At 40.9% G+C, this 19,729-nt stretch overlaps 1 protein-coding gene across 1 annotated transcript; it reads left to right on the plus strand.

Annotated features, from left to right (window-relative positions):
- The first annotated feature begins 16,198 nt into the window (after positions 1–16,198).
- Positions 16,199–19,509, plus strand: LOC124688310 (aquaporin NIP2-1-like). Its single transcript, XM_047222002.1, has 5 exons — positions 16,199–16,386; positions 16,483–16,707; positions 18,264–18,458; positions 18,589–18,650; positions 19,013–19,509. The coding sequence occupies exons 1-5, from the start codon at positions 16,243–16,245 to the stop codon at positions 19,272–19,274; spliced, it is 888 nt and encodes a 295-aa protein (XP_047077958.1). The 5' UTR covers positions 16,199–16,242; the 3' UTR covers positions 19,275–19,509.
- The last annotated feature ends 220 nt before the right edge of the window (positions 19,510–19,729 follow it).

Consider the following 19,729-nt stretch of genomic DNA (forward strand, 5'->3'; position numbering starts at 1 on the left):
CCATGGCCTTCGTGATGATGCTCATCGTGACCATGTTGGTCATGTTCTATGCGATTGTAGTTTAGGTTAGTAGCTACATTGTGAGGTGTATGACGACACTTGTGACGACTATGTACCGAGACTTGTATCTTTGTGAAACTTCGTCGTTCGATGTTGCATATCCACATGTGTTGTATGAATCAACATTTCGAAACGAGACTTGCGTATTTGTGTATTGATACCGAAATGAGACTTGACTCTCTATGTGCTTCTCATATTGCATGTACTACTGTATAAATATGAACTGCTGTATAAATTTGCAAATATGCATTGTAATACGCTGAAAAAAGCTATAAAATTGTATTTTCGAGTACTACTGCCGGTGCACCTACATGCCCTACTGCCGGCTCACAAGGCACGCGCCAGTGCTGGCATCCCTACTACCGGCGCAGCTACACGTGCGCCAGTGGAATAGGTTAGTTGCCGGCGAATCAGGGCCGGTGCGCCGGCAATAGATGCCTTACCGCCGGCGAACACCCAGGCACGCCGGCAATGCCCAGTTATCACCGGCCCATTCGCACCGGTGGGCTTTGGTGCACCGGCAATAGGACAATTAGGTGCGCCGACACTAGGCCTTTTCCTTGTAGTGCGAGGAGAAAATCCGAGAATTTCTAGAGATCCACCATTATTAGGTCCAACCAATTAATGTTAGACCTAGGGTATTTGGGGTGACCCAACATACCATACATGTTATAGTACACAAGTTTCTTGACATGATACTTATGAATTTACAGTTTCACAAATATTACATCCCTCGAGTGGTACAACAGAAACATTGTCGGGCCAAATGTCAATACTTACTATTACAAGCCAAAAATGTACGACTTATGTATCATCATCATACTATTGAGGATACTACTGAGACTTGACGCCGGCTCGATACAACTTTGAAACAAACATAAGTAACAAACTAAATACCATTGGAGCTCAACAACTTATTTAGTTATGGCTCTAGGATGCTCGGCCATCTACAATTACTCTAAACTTTCTGGGTCTCAAACTCATTTTCTTCGGCTCCATAGACTATGCCATAGTCCACACCTTTGACTCCTTCCAAGAGGTCTGGTTCCTTGTAGTAGACGTCATCATTTCTTTCGGGTTCATCGGTGTAGTCCTCTCCATTGTCCCTAAAGCCTAAGAAATTGCTATATAGAATGAATGTATGAGTACGAGCATACTCAACAAGTTCCAGTAAAATAGGAATAGGTGTTTGATGCACTAACTACAACCATGGAACATAAAGTGGTAGGCTAGTGCAAGTTTTTGTGAACATTTCTTCAAAAGGATTTTTTATGAAAAGGTATGTCCACTAGTCTTCACAGGTTGATTACAACTTCATGGAGGTCCTTTCATGTTGTGTTCACAGTTTTTCCTAGTATAAGGAGTGACAATCCACCATTCAATACACTCTGCAGACGTGTGCTACTTTTCCCACAAGATATTCTTATCCTTGTTGCACAATATGGCGTACTTTCCAAAATATTTTTTTGAATCGAAAAATATTTTTCTTAATTAATAGAAACAAAAACCTTTATGTATTTATTTATTCCAACTATTTAATACTTTCTATAGAATTTTTTAAAATATTCATCAATAATCCCTATCTCCTGTTTTATAATTCATTTTGAGAAAAAATATATTTTGGTAATTTTTATATATTGATCTAAGAGTTATTTGTGGAGTTTTTGAGTATTTATAGTTAAAGGTTTTTTTTTTATCAAAACTCTCAAATGCCCTTCTGACCCACCGGTCAAACAAACCCACTGGCTTGGTCAAACCAACTAGCCCGGTGGTGTCTCGATCGATTATATGGAGTGTCGCTCCCCATTCATCTTTCTATCTCTCTCCCGCGACTCCTGTGTCGCCACCATTGACACTCTTCAATTCTTCCCATCTCCGATGTTTTGATTGGTCGTAGTCGACTCCCCTTTCCCCATCTACTTTCTATCCTCTTTGATCTAGTTTCATCGCCTTTCTAGGCCATGCACAACCCTACCCGAAACATAGGGTTTTAGTAGGTTGTGTTCTGGCGGTTCTTGTCGCCTATTCAAGGCTTGGGTTGGTCCTAGAGATGTGCTTCGTGTTTGTGCTACTCGTGGTCATCGTGGTGAAGTGTTTTGGTACTGTGGACTTGTGGTGCTCTATTTGCTAACGCCAACGTCTTCCCCAAACTTGCAACCATCGTGGCCCCGTGAGCCCTACCTCACCATGCCACGGTGGTTGCTTCCGAGCGCATTGTAACCTCCTGCTCGCTATCTCTCTCTCTTCCTCGTGTTGTTCTCTATCTCTTCCATTGGCTATTGGTCATGGTTTCAGTTACGATTATTGTCGCCTGGTTCTAGGGTTTGTGTTCATGCCACTGTACAATGGTTAATTGTAGTATTCCTAGACCTGCTACTGTGGTGTCTATGGCTTGAGTGGTTCATCCCTGTAATGTTCAGTTAACTGAACATCTATGTGAGTTGTTTAGTTTACTATTATGTGTGACTATGTTAGTTTGCAAGTGTTATAGTGTTAGTGGTGTTGATAGAGTGCTATGTTTTGTGTTACAGATGATCTTGTGCTCTATTATATTATTACATACCCTTCTATATAATATTTGGGGTTTATCTACCTTTTCTACCTTAATTTGTGATTAAGGTGAGAAGGTAGATAGAGTTTGACTATTGCCTAGATTGTTGTTGTATTAATGATGAACTCCGAGGAGCTTGGCTTGATTTGGTCATGATCTATGTACTTTTCCTTGATGTTTCATTAAGGAAGGAAAGTGGATCATGCATTCATGCCTAAATTGGCTTGCTGCGATTAATATGTACATGGTAGCATGCTTTTCATTTAATCGAGTAGATGGTATAGGCCTTGTAAATCTATGTGTGTGTGTGCATGTAAGGGATCCGATGTTATTCTCTGTCCCACTCCAGATCTTATGGTTAACGCGCAATATACGACACACGTTACTAGACGATATTAGTTATTAGTCTGATGAGTGCAGATCACACTGTTGGGGAACCCCAAGAGGAAGGTATGATAAACACAGTAGCAAGTTTTCCCTCAGTAAGAAATCAAGGTTTAATCGACCAGTAGGAGAAAGAAATCACTTCTGAAGGTGTTGCTAGCCGACTTTTGGTAGGACGCACTACCGGCGTCAACAACAATGTGGAACCTGCACACAACACAACCAAAATACTTTGCCCCAACTTACAGTGAGGTTGTCAATGTCACCAGTTTTGCTAAAAACAAAGGATTAACCGTATAGTGTGGAAAGAGATGTTTGTTTGAAGTGGAATTAAAGAGAATAGTGCTTGCAGTAAGTAAACAGAACATGTGTTTGCAGTAGATGAATTTATCAGTGTAAAAGAAAGGACCGGGGTCCACAGTTCACTAGAGGTGTCTCTCCATAAAGATAAATAACATGTTGGGTGAACAGATTACAGCTGGGCAATTGACAGAATAAAGACCATACATGAGAAGATGATTACTATGAGATTCATTTGGGCATTACAACATGATACATAGACCATAATCCAACTGCGTCTATGACTAATAATTCACCTTCCGGTTAGCGTCCGCACCTCTTTTAGTATTAAGTTACAAGCAACAAATTATCGCATTAAGCAAAGTGTGTATAGTAAACAATAGAATTATCCTTAGAAAAACCATTGTTGTTTTCTCCCTAGTAGCAACATCACATCTACAACCTTAGAAGTTATTGTCACTCTCCCAGATTACTAGAGGCATGAACCCACTATCGAGCATAAATACTCCCTCTTGGAGTCACAAACATATAGTTGGCCAGAGCATCTACTAGCAACGGAGAGCATGCAAGATCACAAATAACATATGACAAGTATATAATCAATCTCAACCATAGTATTTAATATTCAACGGATCCCAGCAAACACAACATGTAGCATTACATAAAGATGATCTTGATCATTATAGGCAGCTCACAAGATCTAAACGTGAAGCATAAATTAGATAAGATAACCATCGAGCTACTACTATAGACCCGTGCTCTAGAGATGAAGTACTCACGCATCACTTCGGAGGCGGGCATGACGATGCAGAGGCCTCCGGTGATGATCTCCCTCTCCGGCAGGGTGCCAAGAAGAGCTTCAGAACCTTCCCGAGCTAGGGTCGGCGATGACGGCTACGATGGAAATTTTCGTGGATGGAGGCTCGGGTATTTAGGTTTTTCCCGATCAGATGAATAAATAGGCGGAAGGGCGAGGTCGGTGGGCGCCCGAGGGGCCCACACCACCCCTAGGCGCGACCAGGGGCTGGGCCGCGCCCAGGTATGGTGTGGCCGCCTTGTGGCACTTCTTCATCTGCCCTCTGGACTCCGTCTTTGTTACAGTAAAATAGGAACTTCGGCTTTTGTTTCATCCAATTTCGAGAATATTTCCTATACAACTTTTCTAAAATACAAAACAACATAAAACAGGGAACTAGCACTATGACATCTTATCAATAGGTTAGTTCCGAAAAATGCATAAAAGTGCTACAAAGTGTAAACAAAACATATATAAATTGGTGTAAAACAAGCATGGAGCATAAAAAATTATAGATACGTTTGCAACATATCATATTCCTAGGTGAACATATACCCACTTTCAATGGAACCTCCACCGCCAACACAAACCATGATTCTATTGCCCACCATAAGATCAAGTTATAACTTGTGAAACTAGGGTTGTACTTTTAAGTGAAAGGATGATAAGTATAATACTTGCAAGTATTTGATATGAAATAATCAAAGGCATGAGCAAGGGTTGAACTTTCCTAGATACTGTGATATAATGCAGTTCAATGCTTCAGACTAACCCAGACCTCATCTTCTTTAAAATAAAAACATTCTCTGGTAAGATAATGTTTAAAGATCCAAATTATGCTATTATGCATATTAAAGGCATACATTCCTTTTCCTTGTGTGTTTTCCCCTTATATTGAATATGCGATTATTTTGCAATAATAATACCTTTTTAGTATTTAAAAATGGTTTCTACAACATTAAATTCATTTAAATAAGATTTATTTAGTTTAAATGAATCATTCAATCTTTTTATTTGAATTTTTAATTCAAATAACTACCTTTAATATATTAAATATTTTCTTATTTTTATTTGAAATAGAAAATCTTTTTTTGAAATAATGGTTTATATTCAAATAATTGAAATAAATAAATGATTTTATCAAAAATCATTATCTTCTCTTGGTTTATAATTTTGTTGAACTAGAATAATTTTTAGCGTTTTTACTTATTTGAGTGAGAATGGTTTTCTAAACCCTTTTCTGGATTTTTTGTGGATTGCTTTTATAAAATTTAGATTAAGGTGTGGATCCCACCGGTCAGACCCACCACTTGCTGGTTAGGTCGAGCCGGCTGGCTCGGGTTGTGTGACTGATGACATTGGAATCCAAGTGCAGAGTATTGTGTCAGCAGAGTATTTTCCCCACAAGGGTGACTCAAGGGTTTATCTCGAACTCTCGTGAAATGGCGTAAAGAGTTATCTCTCCCTCTCTTCTTCTAGCAATCCTGTAAAATAAAATAAAGCCTTATATCCCCAACTCCACCGTGTGGTTGTCAAGCACAAGGTTTCTTGTAACTAAAAGTAAATAAAGTAATAACTAAAGTAAAGTAAGCTAAACAACTAAAATAAACTAAGTAAAAATGGTAAATGTTTGTTTGTTTTGAGGTTTTAAGTGCAAATAAGATATAAAAGTATTTTTTATTTTCGGATTAAAATAGTGATGCAAATAAAAAGAAATATAAAAGTGGTAAAAAGGTATTTCTTATGATTAAAATTGGACTGGGGTTCATGGGTTCACTTGACTATTCTCTCTTTTAAGTTGCAGTGGACAATAATATTCATCAATGACATATGAAGATAATAACTTTAACCTGTATAAGATAAGCATTCATATTGGCATCACGTCCTAACATAGAGATGATGCAACACATCTCTCCAACACTCCACAAGATAGGAATAAACTTCAAGCAATCTTGTATTAAGAATTAACAGAGAATAGCTATAAGAACTTTGACATGATGTTTGAATATCAAATATGCCACCTTGAACAAACAAGATTATTACTTTTGTCATGTAATGAACATAAAACATGAATTCACTTTATCCCTAGTGAGATAGAAAAAGAAAAGGCAAATCCATAATAGATCATGAATTTGTTGTCACTATGCAATCACTAAAACCATGCCATTCCATCTAAAACACACATCATCCCACACACATTCTTGCATACAAAGTTGGATTAGAACCAATACTTAAGAACGGGGTACAAAATATTCATCTATCAATACAACTTACACAAAGTACATCAAAATCTCATAGTATCATATCATAGAATAAAGATCCACCACATAGGTATTACAAATATGACCATAATCATGTTGGGCAGCTCATATGATACTAAGAACAATGAAGAACATGAGAGAGATAGATCAAGCTACTTTCATAAACCCGTAGTCCAGAGGTAGACTACTCCCCCTTGATCATGATGATGATGAGGAAGACGTTGGAGAAGGTGGAGATCCCTCTGGCGGTGATCCCGATGGAGTTTCCCCCTCCAATCTTTGTTGTTGTAGCATCCGTTTTTGTGTTTCTGTCTTCCTGCAGCGCTCCCTTCCCGAGAACTATTCGAGGTCATATATATAGTGGGTTTTAGGTCAAAATTACGTTGGTGAGCGAAAGAATCAAGAAGTTTCGATGATCAAAGGCCAAAAGAGAGGGGGTGGCACGCCCTACATGTCTAGGCATGCCACCTGGGCTCTTTTGGGCCTCAGGCCTCTCCAAGTGTGCTTCTAGGGCCCAGGGTGCTTCTCCCAATGAAAAAATGAAGCTCCAAAAATCCTAGCTCAATTTGACTCCGTATAGGTCTCTGAAAGTGAAAAATACACAAAACAGGAAATTCCTGTTCCGCTGAGTTATAAACCAAATAAAGGGGATTATTGATAAATTCCCATAAATCAATGTAAAACATGGTATTATCATCATATATGTTGCAAATATGTGGGATTTCATTCTAACAAAGGACAAAGTTCATGTATGCATTTTACATGCATCAGTGACCGAGCCGCCCCTCTCATTTCCCTCTCTCGCTCTCTCTATCCTCTCTCTCGCATGTGATGGCGCAGGCAAGTATTCCGCCTCCATCTTTGCCGCACTGCTCTAGCCAACTCCATCCGCCTCCATGGCTTCCATGGATCGCAATCGATGCCCCTCTCGTTGCTCTTCGATTTCATCCGCGTCAATTTGATTCCTCCTCCTTCTTCCTTGTCGAGCATCCCCTCTCGAAACCTAGTGTTCCAGTCTAGCTTTGCTCTCGACTTTGCCATGGCTCCGCCGTGGTTGTTGTGGTCCTGGGTGACCTCCTGGTTATCCTAGGCTTCTCCTCTGTCCTGGTGTCTCTAGTGCAACATCGGCGCCATCCCCGGTTAACTGCAGTGGTCATGGCCGCATGAGCAATGCCTTACCATGCCAGGCTTTTGCCCTCTGGCTCTAGTAAGACTCTTCCCCCCTCATCTCCCTAGCCTCCCACTCTGCTCTCTCATTCAAACTGTTAAACTGGTTTTGGCTAGGGTTAGGGTTTACTTTTAGATTTCTTTGGTCCATTGGAAAAATGCTCACATACTTTGTCTATTCCCTAATGGATTTGTGATTGTTGATGCTTGTCTGTGACTGAATAATTTTCCCCTTTTTCATGGAATTTATGTACCGCCTCAACTTATTGATCCTATTTTTTCATGGATAATCCACTAGTTTGTTTAACATTGCAATCTTAACGGTTACTATTGACTTTTTTTTCACTATTAGCTGTAATTGGATTAGCTATTGTAAACCTATGAGCCTTCTTATTTCTTGGTTCTATCCCAAGGTTGGTGTTGTACTTATATCCTAGTTAAAACTGTATGTTAGTTTTAAAGGTTATTCCTTATTACTTGATCAGTATGTTACTTGATCCTTTGATATATCATACAATGTTTAGATATTTTCTACCTCCTCTTCCTTAATTATTTTATTAAGGAAGTGAAATAGAGAATGTTTGAATTTATCTCTCGCTAAGATATGGTTTGATGGATAATATCTTGTATGCTTTCCTTGTGTGTGACATCAACTGGTGTGATCCATTTGATTGGTATAGGCTTTGGAAATTATGCTTGGTGCATAAACGTGTTCCAATTAGTTACCAGTTTCTGTTTGGTTTTACTTGCAAATGATGTCAAACATCAATCAAACAACTTCTGTTTGATTCCCATCTTATTTGAATACTTTTTTGTTTGTGGAGATAGATCATCGTGATCTATTCCATGAGTTGGGTATTACCTCACTCCAGCTCCTGGATGATAAATGCTTGTGCTTGATCTTGATCCACTCCTGGTCTTGAGGATCTTCTCCTTCTTGGCTTGAGCCTGCTCCTCCTAGCTCTACCTATGTGATCATGGTTCTTGTGGTGGATTAGAAATTTGAGTGTTGCTACAATTTCAGGATGATTTGGACTAGCTCCTGATGCTTTGGTGGTCTATAATAGTGGCATGTTCTTGGTGTTATGGGTATCCTTGGTCGATAGTCGTGGTTGCTTGTGCAGCTGAACATTAGTGGAATGTTTTTATACTGCCTTTGGGCTATCCCTTGGTCGACAACACATGCATTGCATGATGGTGTAAGCTGCATGTGTGCTTGCTGGTTGTTGTGTGCTCCTAAGCTACCATGGATAGGGTTGGTATAGTAATATTTATCCCTGTTTGATGTTCAACTTTGAATGCCACTTGGCATTACCTTCTGGTCTTTGTCTTTTTCATGCTTGCCGGTTGTCCAAGAGAAGAAAAGAAGATGGACAAAAATGTAGGAGACTGTAGCTAGGTTTTAGTTTAGGGTTTTACTTCCTGTAATTTTTCTTTGTTTTTATAATTTGTAGTATAATGAATGTTGTAAAGATAATGTATTCTATGTGTATATATATCAATAAAATTGAAATTTCTCTATTCTTGTAATTTTGTAGTTTGTTCAAATGTTATTTGAATTCTATTTCAAAAGTCAATGTTTAAATTCCATTACTCTTTTATTTCAAATCTCAAATTTGAATTCCAATGGTTTGCATTTGAATCCAATTCAAATTACTTTCATCCAAAACCCTAAGTACAACAAAGGTCATGTCGAAATTCATCGCAAACAACTAATGGCCTAACCCTACTTATCAATCTAAAGTAATTCCAATCACTTTGAGGTTTTAGTTTTTTGCACGAAAAAATTCTCCTCAAATTCAAGTGCATGAATACAGATGCGCAATCGTACTTATACCCCTCATTTGGTCCTACGTGCTAGGTTGTTAAAGCCTCTCGCCCTTAATGAAAATTTCGTCCCGAAGTTAGAATCGTGATACTTGAATAGCTCGAGATGAGATTATCTTAGGTCTTCTTCTTTCTCCCAAGTAGATTCTCACTCTGGATGATGTTTCCATTGTACCTTGCAGTACTTTATTTCTCTATTTCTTAGCCTCTTCCAGTCATATTTGAGAATCTTTGTTGGCTTCTCTAAATAGGTCAGGTCTGACTAAAATTCTAAGTCTTCATGTGATAGTGGCTCATCTGGCACTTTCAAGCATTTATGAAATGTGATACATGGAACACATTGTGTATCAACTTTAGTCTAGTTCGTAAGCCGTGCCTCCATTTTGATTTAGTATCTTGAAAGGTCCGATGTATCCGGGACTCAGTTTTCCCTTAACTCCAAATCTTTTTAGTCCTTTGTTCGGGCAAACTTTCAAATACACCATGTCTCCTACTCCCCCGGGACCTTTTTAATTGACTCACATTGAGTACAAAGTTGTAATAAATCCAAGTCAATCAAAAGAGACCGGAAGGAGTACTCGAGTTTCACATGACCTCCTCTACATAACTCTTCTCTCGGCTTTGGGCTATTTTCAAGTGATCCCTGATTAGATCAATAACATCTTGCCTTTGTTTGATGTAATTTGGTACAAAATTCTTGTTTTCACCTACTTGAAAGTTGAAACCAACATATGGATGCTCTACACCTCGTCCATATAAAGCTTCGAATGTTGTCATCTTAATACTACTCCGATAGTCGTTATTGTATGAAAATTATGCGAATGGTCGATGATCTTCCCATGAGCCTCCAAAGTCAAAAGCACAAGCTCTCAACATATATTCTAGGATTTGGTTGGTTCCTTTGGTTTGACCTCCTATCTGCGGATGATAAATAGTGCTAAAATCAAGCTTGGATTCTAATGTCTCCGGGAGTTGTTTCCAAAATGGTGTTGTGAAGATGGAGCCCCTATGTGATACGATCTTGTTTGCTACTACATGCTTACTGACTATCTCCTTGACATATATATCCACAAGCTTTTCTAAAGTATCATTCTCATTTACGGATATAAAGTGTGAACTCTTGGAATTCGATCTATTATCACCTCAAATTATATCCTTCCTCTAACTGGTCATTACTAAAACAGTTAAAATCTATTCCAATCTCGTCCCATTTTCATTCTTAAATGTCCAAAGGTTTAAGTAATCCTATGGGACTTTGATGTTACGCCTTCACCAAATGGCATGTATGACATTCTGAGACATACTTAGCTCTTTCCCACTTCATATTATTTCACCAGAATAACTCCTTCGTACTTCCCTGATGTATGGAATATGGTGTCTCATGAGTCTCTTTGAATATTATTTCACTAGTAAAATTGCCCGTGCGTTGCTACGGGTTTATTTCTATTAAACATGTCCTCACTTATTCAAATATAATTAGCGTTGAACAAAGAAGGCCTTGCGCCCAGTAGAGGATATGAGTGTGTGCGCGAAAGAACCGAGTCTAGAGAACATAAAGCCAAAGTGACGCGTCCCCTTCGCTTAGCATCCAAGCACATAATCTAGGCTGATCTAAAAAAACTAAAAGACCGATTAGAAAATAAATCTCTAAGCTTCTCATCTCCACGGACACGACAAGAGACGCGAGTAAAGCCTAGGAGGTTTGTGGTGGGGCTGTCTACACCGTCCAACAAACGCCTCCTCAAAATAATAACCTAATATGTTCACGCCATGATCGAGGTGCCAACTGGGTTCCTCCTCGTCCCATCGTCAAAGCGGCGGGTGTAAGTAGAAGGAACTCCCACTCTCAGCACCCACCACCGTCGCACGAGGGATCATGGCCGTCTCTGTGTCTTATTTGTTGGTAATTCTCTCATGGATAGACACCTCCAACACAGTGTAACGCGTTGAGTTTGGTATCACGTTTCATAGAAAGAAAAACTTGGTTTTATGAATATTATTTTTCTCAGTCAAAGGAGCAGTAACAAAGTTCCATTTAGCTAACTTATTTACATTATATTTTGTTTCTTTGATTTCCAACACAAAAGCATGAATACTTTTTTGCATTTTGATCTGAAATAAATTCACCATTTAGATCTAGCATTACATCAACCCATAGCTGATGGACAATGCGCCTGTATTTTGCGCGTTGTGGAATCAACCAATTTTTTGAAATTCTTAGGTTCATCAGGTACACATAACCTCTTTTGGAGCAATACTAAATCAAATTGTCTGAGATGAAATTCTGATGACTTTCCTTCTGATATTCTTTGAATCTATTACTTTATGAATATATCATCATCTAGCTTCCGAATGCTATCATACTTCAGATCTGCATATATTTCCTCTATAACCCTGATGGTTGAAATACTTCCAATGGTTTCTCCTTGAATCATCAAGATTTGAGCTTGTTCCCTTTCTTTCTTCATCTCTTTTGGAATTTCCCATTAAACAGATTGATTCTCCGTACTCTTCCGGCTCAAAGCATCCACGGCAACATTAGCCTTGCCTAGTGTATAGTTGATTGTCAAATCATATTCTGTGATTAGTTCTAGAAATCTTCTCTTCCTCATATTCAACTCATTTTGGGTAAAGAAGTATTTAAGACTTTTATGATCTGTGTATAGCTCACATTTAGATCCATAGAGAAATTTCCTCCAACTATTCAGTGCATAAATTACTGCTACCAACTGAATATCATGGGTAGGATAATTTATTTCACGTGGTCTGAATTGCCTAGACCCATAAGCTATAACTTTCTGATCTTGCATGAGAACACATCCAAGTCCATTCTTAGATACATCACAATATACAATGTAATTCCTTGCTCGTTTCTGGTACTGGGTGATGTTGTTAACTTCTACTTGAGTTTCTGAAAACTTGCTTCATATTAGTTTTTCTTATAAATGTACGCGGCAGAAGTGTTGTAAAATTTACAAAATATATAAATATATCTTTTGATGTTTTAATAACTAGCATAGTGGCCCTCGCAAGTGCGAGGGCATTATCTTTAGAGTGTCTAAAAAAGTACTACTCCCCTGATCTATATTAGTTGTCTACAACTAATATGGATCGGAGCAACTACCTATTTTAATCTTATTTATACATTGTTTTATCCATTTACTCCACTAATAGATAAATATAAGATGGTTCAGGCATGAGTATAAATTGATTATACTTTGTCTATGACTATTTGCTCAGTAACCACAATTACGATACTTGTTAAATCAATTTTCATATGCTCGCTACTATAGGTTGCAACTTTTATGCATGTTTACGCAAAGTAGAATTTGTTATATTTTTCTTTACAAATTCGTAATAAATCAATCAATGAAATGAGTTAGCAATGTTACCTGCTGCTTAGGATAATCTTTTTTCTCTGTTGGTAAATAATTACGATACCCACTGGTATTACCGGTTTCCAAAAATAACGAAAATATCGGCCATAATAGCGCCCGAGATTTCCCAAACAATTTTGTAAATTTGTCAAAAGAACTTATAAATTTTACAAACTACTTAAATACTCATATATTTTTTTATTTTTTTTTGCAATGGTAATCGGAGGAACCTGTTTTCGCCGAGATCTTAAAAATACTGTAAAGAAAAAGGAAAAAAATGCTTAGAGAATGTTCGGGCCGTTTGATTGGACTATGTCCCTCGAAACAGCTTGGTGGCCAATGAGTGCCACCCCGTTCTAGCAAGGTTGTGTTATTGTTTGGTTCAAAGTAGGAGTGCCGGCCATGGTTGTTTTTTTAAGGCAACTCTTCGTACTGACCTAGTGCCTGAGATTTCCCAAATAATTTTATAAATTTGTCAAAAAATTATAAATTTTACAGACTACTTAAATACTCATATATTTCATCCGTTATTTGTTTTTTTGCAGTGGTAATCGGAGGAACCTGTTTTCGCCGAGATCTTGATAATACTGTAAAGAAAAAGAAAAACTGCTTAGAGAATGTTCAGGTCGTTTGATTGGACTATGTCCCTCGAAACAGCTTGGTGGCCAGCGAGTGCCACCCCGTTCTGGCAAGGTTGTGTTATTTTTTCGTTCAAAGAACCTCTCACATTGATTTAGTATATATAACAGAATAAATACGTAATTAAGTTTGATTTTTGCTTGCCATGTATATTTAAATATATCAATTAGCTTTGCTTTTCATAACCCATCGATCAGCCATGGGAGCTTTCTTATCTACTGAGCAAATACTCTTCCATAGTACGTACAAACCGATTGAGTTCTTCTTTCCTATTTCAAACAGTCCATGCACCACACGTCTCATTTTTATATGGTACATACTCGACTAGCTTTAATTTATTGATGAGATACAATGTTTGAACCGTGGCTCATTACAGGTTATAAGGCGTGACAAACATGCCCCACAATTTTTCTTTGGTACACGTATATTATTGTACGTAACAGTTTTTTCTTTAAATCTTAGACGCTAAGATTAAGATCACCGGTTTATATTTTTTAAGCATATATATGTGGATTAACCTGGTGCCTCGAAAAACACTCTTATTTTGCTTTTAGTATATAATAGATAGATGACCTCCATACCCAAAATCCGTCAATACTGACATTTTGTCAGAATTTGTGCATAGATACAAAGTCCCAACTTAAATAAACGAAGTCAAAAACCGAAACATAGTCAATAAAGCACCCTATATAAAAAAACTTGGATTTGCCCGTTCTCAGTTGTAAACAAAGTTATTTCTCAGTCATGTCTTACACCTTTCGATCGCGATTTATGCACATATGAGTTCAAGTTGGATTGCAACCGATTTCAAATTAAAAAAATTAGTTGCAAGTAAGAAAAATAATCTAAACCATTAGATTTGCTTTGTGATTCATGATAGTCATGAGTTATAATATGAGTTGCAACCGAGAATTGATGATGTTCACCCGACGACTAAAACGTAGGAATTTCGTTGAAACTATCCAATTGCCGCAACAAACCGCGCGCCAAGAACATGTGTGCATGAGGAGACAAATTCTGAATCCTGATAACTTCAGAGTGCAGACAAAGGTGAGCAATGATTAGCATAGGCAATGAGGATCGATGCTGGGTTCCAGATCTATCTGTGATTGATCTGATCAGGGCCCTCGTCGGCTATCATCAGTCTATCACGGTTCGTTTTCTGCCAGGTAGGGATGACAATAGATGTATGGTATTTCCTGTTGCGGCCTCACGCTGATGACACAGTAGCTGTCTTTTCAGCCTACGAAGGAAAGACATGACAAGGAGTGGCTCTAATCGTGTATGGGTACGAAAAAGTGTTTGCCCATGCACTACTCTTTAGTCAGTTACTTTAACTCCTAAAGTAGTAGTACTTCTGCCGAATAAGAAAGAATAGGAAGTCCTTTCTTACAATCTGTGCGTTGTTTTACAGATAGACATATTAGATCTGCCAAGCAAGGCTCGCGAAAATTCAGGAGTGCTAGGATTTTGCTGGCTGATCGGCATCGAGTGGTAGCAATCACAATTCACAAATGTGTAATTTTGCTACGATTGTGTGTTTGTTTTCTTCCGAAAGCAGTCACAGTTGTTACGAAGAAGCTGAGAGGCAGGCACCCTAGACCCTACCCTCTACATCGTCATCAGAATTACCTTAGACTGCATTAGAACATGGGCAGTAACGGCTGAAGTGTGGTTGGTCTGTCCATTTCTGGTATTCCTCAATTTGACTGATCCCGATGATCCCAGGCAACAGAAGAAGATGATGGAAATCCAGATGCCTGAATTTGGCGAACTCTGAACTCTGAAAATCCGGGGCCGTTGCTCGCTCAAGATTTCCTACTGCGGTTCGTACCAGACAAGGTGAAAAGGGAACCGACGATCGACGAGAAGCCAAGGTTGCAGATTGCTGAAGTAGCCAACAACATGAGATTTTTCAACAGTGGCAGGTCGGTTCTGACAGTGACCAGCAGAGTGGACTGGCAACGGCGCCTGCTCATTCGACAGCGCCGACGGCATCAGCGTGCTAGCTTACTGAAGGAGTGGTTGCGATAACTCCATATAGTAATGCCAATCTTAGCGAATCCATAACTGCTCATCATTTGAATCTGGACACTCCATATGGCACCCCGACCTTGCATTTGAAAACAGCCCAGTTGATCCAGCTCCATCGCTAATCTGGTAATGGCGGCAACTGCTGACAGTGACAATATACCGCTCCGGCCAATGGTAACTTTTGATCATAGTAGGCGCATACAAGCACTGTTTGCTGCAAGCGTGTCTTGTACGAGTAGAATATGCTAATGTCAACTTAATACAAGTCGCAATACATAACCCAATATATGGAAAATATCCCTCCCCTACAATAGAATTCTATCTCTGGAGCTCATATAAAAGAACCTGTTCGTCGCCGTACATCGGCGTCACGACCACGACGTCGAGCCTTTATCCAGGCATATTTATATGCACTTGCCAATTTATAACTTCAATCATCTCCTCTATCGGCAGACTGAAATACATCGTGTTCTTTTCGCCAGCAGGACAGAACAAACTTATGCCCGTAATCAGAACAAAACAACAAAACTATCATGCGATTTGGTTTAAATCCTCCAATGTCCATCTGACAACATGTTCGGCTACATTAAACTACCTGGATCGAAACGAAAAAACAAATGGAATACACTGATTAGATCTGAGCAAACACGGTAGCCATTGTGGATCCGACAACCAGGCCTAAACTAAAGGAGGTGTGGACTGCTGGTAACTGCCACCTAGCTCTCCTCCCCTCCCTATATATACCGCTTCCCATGTCGCCTCGTTGTGCAAAAGTAAGACCACAAGAGAGCTTCTCCTGCTCCTCCTCCCCCTCCTCCTCCTTCGTGTGCAAGTTCGTCGTCGGAAATGTCGACTAACTCGAGATCGAACTCCAGGGCGAACTTCTCGAACGAGATCCACGACATCGGGGCGGCGCGCTCCACCACGCCCAGCATGTACTACAACGAGAGGTCTATCGCGGACTACTTCCCGCCCCACCTCCTGAAGAAGGTGAGGCAGATCATATGTACAACTGTCACTGCACATGATTGCATGATTGATTCATTATCAGTTGGGGTAACATCCTGCCTATTGTATGACCTGCAGATGGTGTCGGAGGTGGTGTCAACGTTCCTGCTGGTGTTCATGACCTGCGGAGCGGCGGCGATTAGCGCCAGCGACCCCACGCGCATATCGCAGCTGGGACAGTCGGTGGCCGGCGGTCTCATCGTGACCGTCATGATCTACTCCGTCGGACACATCTCCGGCGCGCACATGAATCCCGCCGTCACGCTCTCCTTCGCCGTCTTCCGGCATTTCCCATGGATTCAGGTACGCACGCAACAGAGCACAATTCGATCGATGGAACAGTAACGCTGCATATAGCTAGATGCATGCACTAGATCAGGGCCTAAATCCTTCAGCAACAAAAGTCACCCTACTAATAACCTTCTTTCACTTTCTTCCAATAATCTAACATCTCCAAGAAAGATGATAGCGAGCAAACACCCCACTAATCGAGCACCACCGATTTGGGTATAAATCGCACGCATAAGAAAGTACGTATAAGAAATTTTGTCACAGCTACAATGCTTCACAGTCGGCCGTCGGCAGCGGTGATGAGATTACAGTTGCTTCGGTGTCTCAAGAACCGTTTTAAAATAGGATTATTGGCTGATTTAGTCACGGCCACAGATTATTTACTCACGTGTACTTTTCAGGATGTTGTCATCGACGTCACACACTGCCAAATTTAATCGCTGCTATAAGCGTCGACGGCAAATAGTTTCAAAAAATATAGCTAGCTTGCGGCCTTAGCCATAATCCATAATTAAACAGAGTCAAAAGCTACTGGTTTTCGTTGGTATATGCTCGTGTAACTTGTTGTTCGAACCAACCAATCATGTACCTTTCATGGGGGTATTTTACACCAAAATGATGCCCAAGAAGGAATTAAGATATCTCCTCTTTCCGTTCTGAAACTCTCTTAATATACCTCCTAGTAGCTTCTCTCCTCATATGTCCCTTTCCTTGTCGATTTGTCGCGCTTAGCTAGCTAGACAGAATTTGTTGGAGGCGATAAACCTTAGCATCAGAAAATAGCAGTATTAGGCAGGCAATACGCGTAACGCGGTTGGGCACCAAACTAAAGCTCGACCATGGCGTCGGATGTGTGAAAAGCCGTGTATCACTGCGATAGTTCAGTTAGTGGCAGGAGAGCATATATATGCATCTATCGATCGATCGCAATCGGCCCACGGGCCGAGGGCACTAGCTCCAGCTATTAGCACTAACACTGCCACTGTGTGCCACACCAACCGACCGGTTTAACACTCACACATCACTTTTAGCTCGAGGCAGCATCCAGGCATTTTCACAGTGTGTTAATTAATAAATTACCAGGTGTATCTGGCTCTAGGTAGAAGAAGACGCCTTTACATGTGTCCCCGCCATGGGATGATCTCCTTGCGAGTGCCTGCGCACGTTGAGCTTACTTGGTTAGTCGAGGCTGAGAGCGTACGTAGGTGGCATGTGCCATATATTCGACGGTGATCTCCGCCGGAGACCGCGTGCAGCACGGCCATTCGATCGGCACCCTATTCCGGCCAGCACGGCTAGTAGTAGTACTGGCTAGCTAGCTGCACATATTCACTTGATCATTTCACCATCGATGAGGCTGACACGAACCGATTCGATGCGCCCCATGCATGCTGCATGGGGTGAACACTAAACCTAAGACGTGCTCCGTCTAGCTTGAGGTCCAGGGTTAAAGAAGAAGAAATAAAGATCTTAATTGATTTTTTTTTCAAAGGCATCACTCGATCTATCAGGAATTCAGGATCATATATGTGTACTGTACAATAACGATCTTGTGTCTGCATATGCAGGTCCCGTTCTACTGGGCGTCGCAGTTCACGGGCGCCATCTGCGCGTCCTTCGTGCTCAAGGCGGTGCTCCACCCCATCACCGAGATCGGCACCACCGTGCCGCACGGCCCGCACTGGCACTCCCTCGTCATCGAGGTCGTCGTCACCTTCAACATGATGTTCGTCACGCTCGCCGTCGCAACAGACAACAGAGCGGTAAGCCCATCCATCCATCCATCGAGATAAATTCGAGACTCCTGCACTTTGTCGATATGATCATCTATCTAATCTGCTGTAAATAAAGAGCCACGTGGATGCTGACCTAGGTTTTCCTGTTTGCATGCAGGTGGGAGAGTTGGCCGGGTTAGCTGTCGGTTCCTCGGTTTGCATTACGTCCATCTTCGCAGGGTAAATAATTACGTCTAGTCTGCAGATTATTAATTAATTAACAACCCGCATATAGTACTACAAAGACTTGCCTTTGTCAAATTAATCACCACTTGGTTCTTGGCAAACAAGGGAAACGCCAAATTCCAAAGAACTGATAACGTTCTTTGATGCAACCAGCAAATTTAATTAGGGCAGTAACCTTGACGATCTGGCATATCTGAACGCATGTATATCCTTCAGTTCAAAGCTCACGCGCGCGTGCACATCATGATCACATCATACATAGCTAAGCTAGATATAGCGGCATTGGCGATGATGAATATCTGAAATTCTGAAGTAACCAAAACTGAGACGCGCGGGAAACCGATAATGGAGTGCAGGGCGGTGTCGGGAGGATCGATGAACCCGGCGAGGACGCTGGGCCCGGCGCTGGCCAGCAACCACTTCACCGGCCTCTGGATCTACTTCCTCGGTCCCGTCCTCGGCACCATCTCCGGCGCCTGGACCTACACCTTCATCCGCTTTGAGGACCCGCCCAAGGACACGCCGCAGAAGCTCTCCTCATTCAAGCTCCGCCGGTTGCAGAGCCAGTCCGTCGCTGCCACCGACCTCGACGACGAGCTCGAACACATCCCCATCTGATCACCGTTGCGCCGTCGTCGCCAGCGACATGTGTGTGTGTGTGTGTGTGTGTGTCTTGTGTGTGTGTGTCAGTTGTGTCGATATGCCGGGGAGTACGCGCGTGCGTGCGCTGTGCGCACATGTGGCAACTGAAGATTGCTCTCGCTCTCTTGGCCTGTGCAAAGTTCGGATTTTGGCTGGGGCTCTTCAGTCGATCGCAAGCGTGTGTGCGTGCGCATGTGCAAAGTGTATCTCTCATGCAGTTGCAGTACATAATACATCCATGCTTTCGTTCTTGGAGAAAACAGAAATGCAGCTTTTAATTTTGGGTCTCTTTAGGGCTCAACTTTTATTTTCCGGCAGCCGGCTGATGGCATGGAGGCTACTACCGTGGCTTTTGAATAAAGGTGGTTGTCCTGGAATTCTTGCCGGATGCGTGTCTTTATCGACCTGGCGGGAGTGTTGTGTTCCAAAAA

Source organism: Lolium rigidum, chromosome 2 (assembly GCF_022539505.1).
Source record: "Lolium rigidum isolate FL_2022 chromosome 2, APGP_CSIRO_Lrig_0.1, whole genome shotgun sequence".
Lineage (NCBI taxonomy): Eukaryota > Viridiplantae > Streptophyta > Magnoliopsida > Poales > Poaceae > Lolium > Lolium rigidum.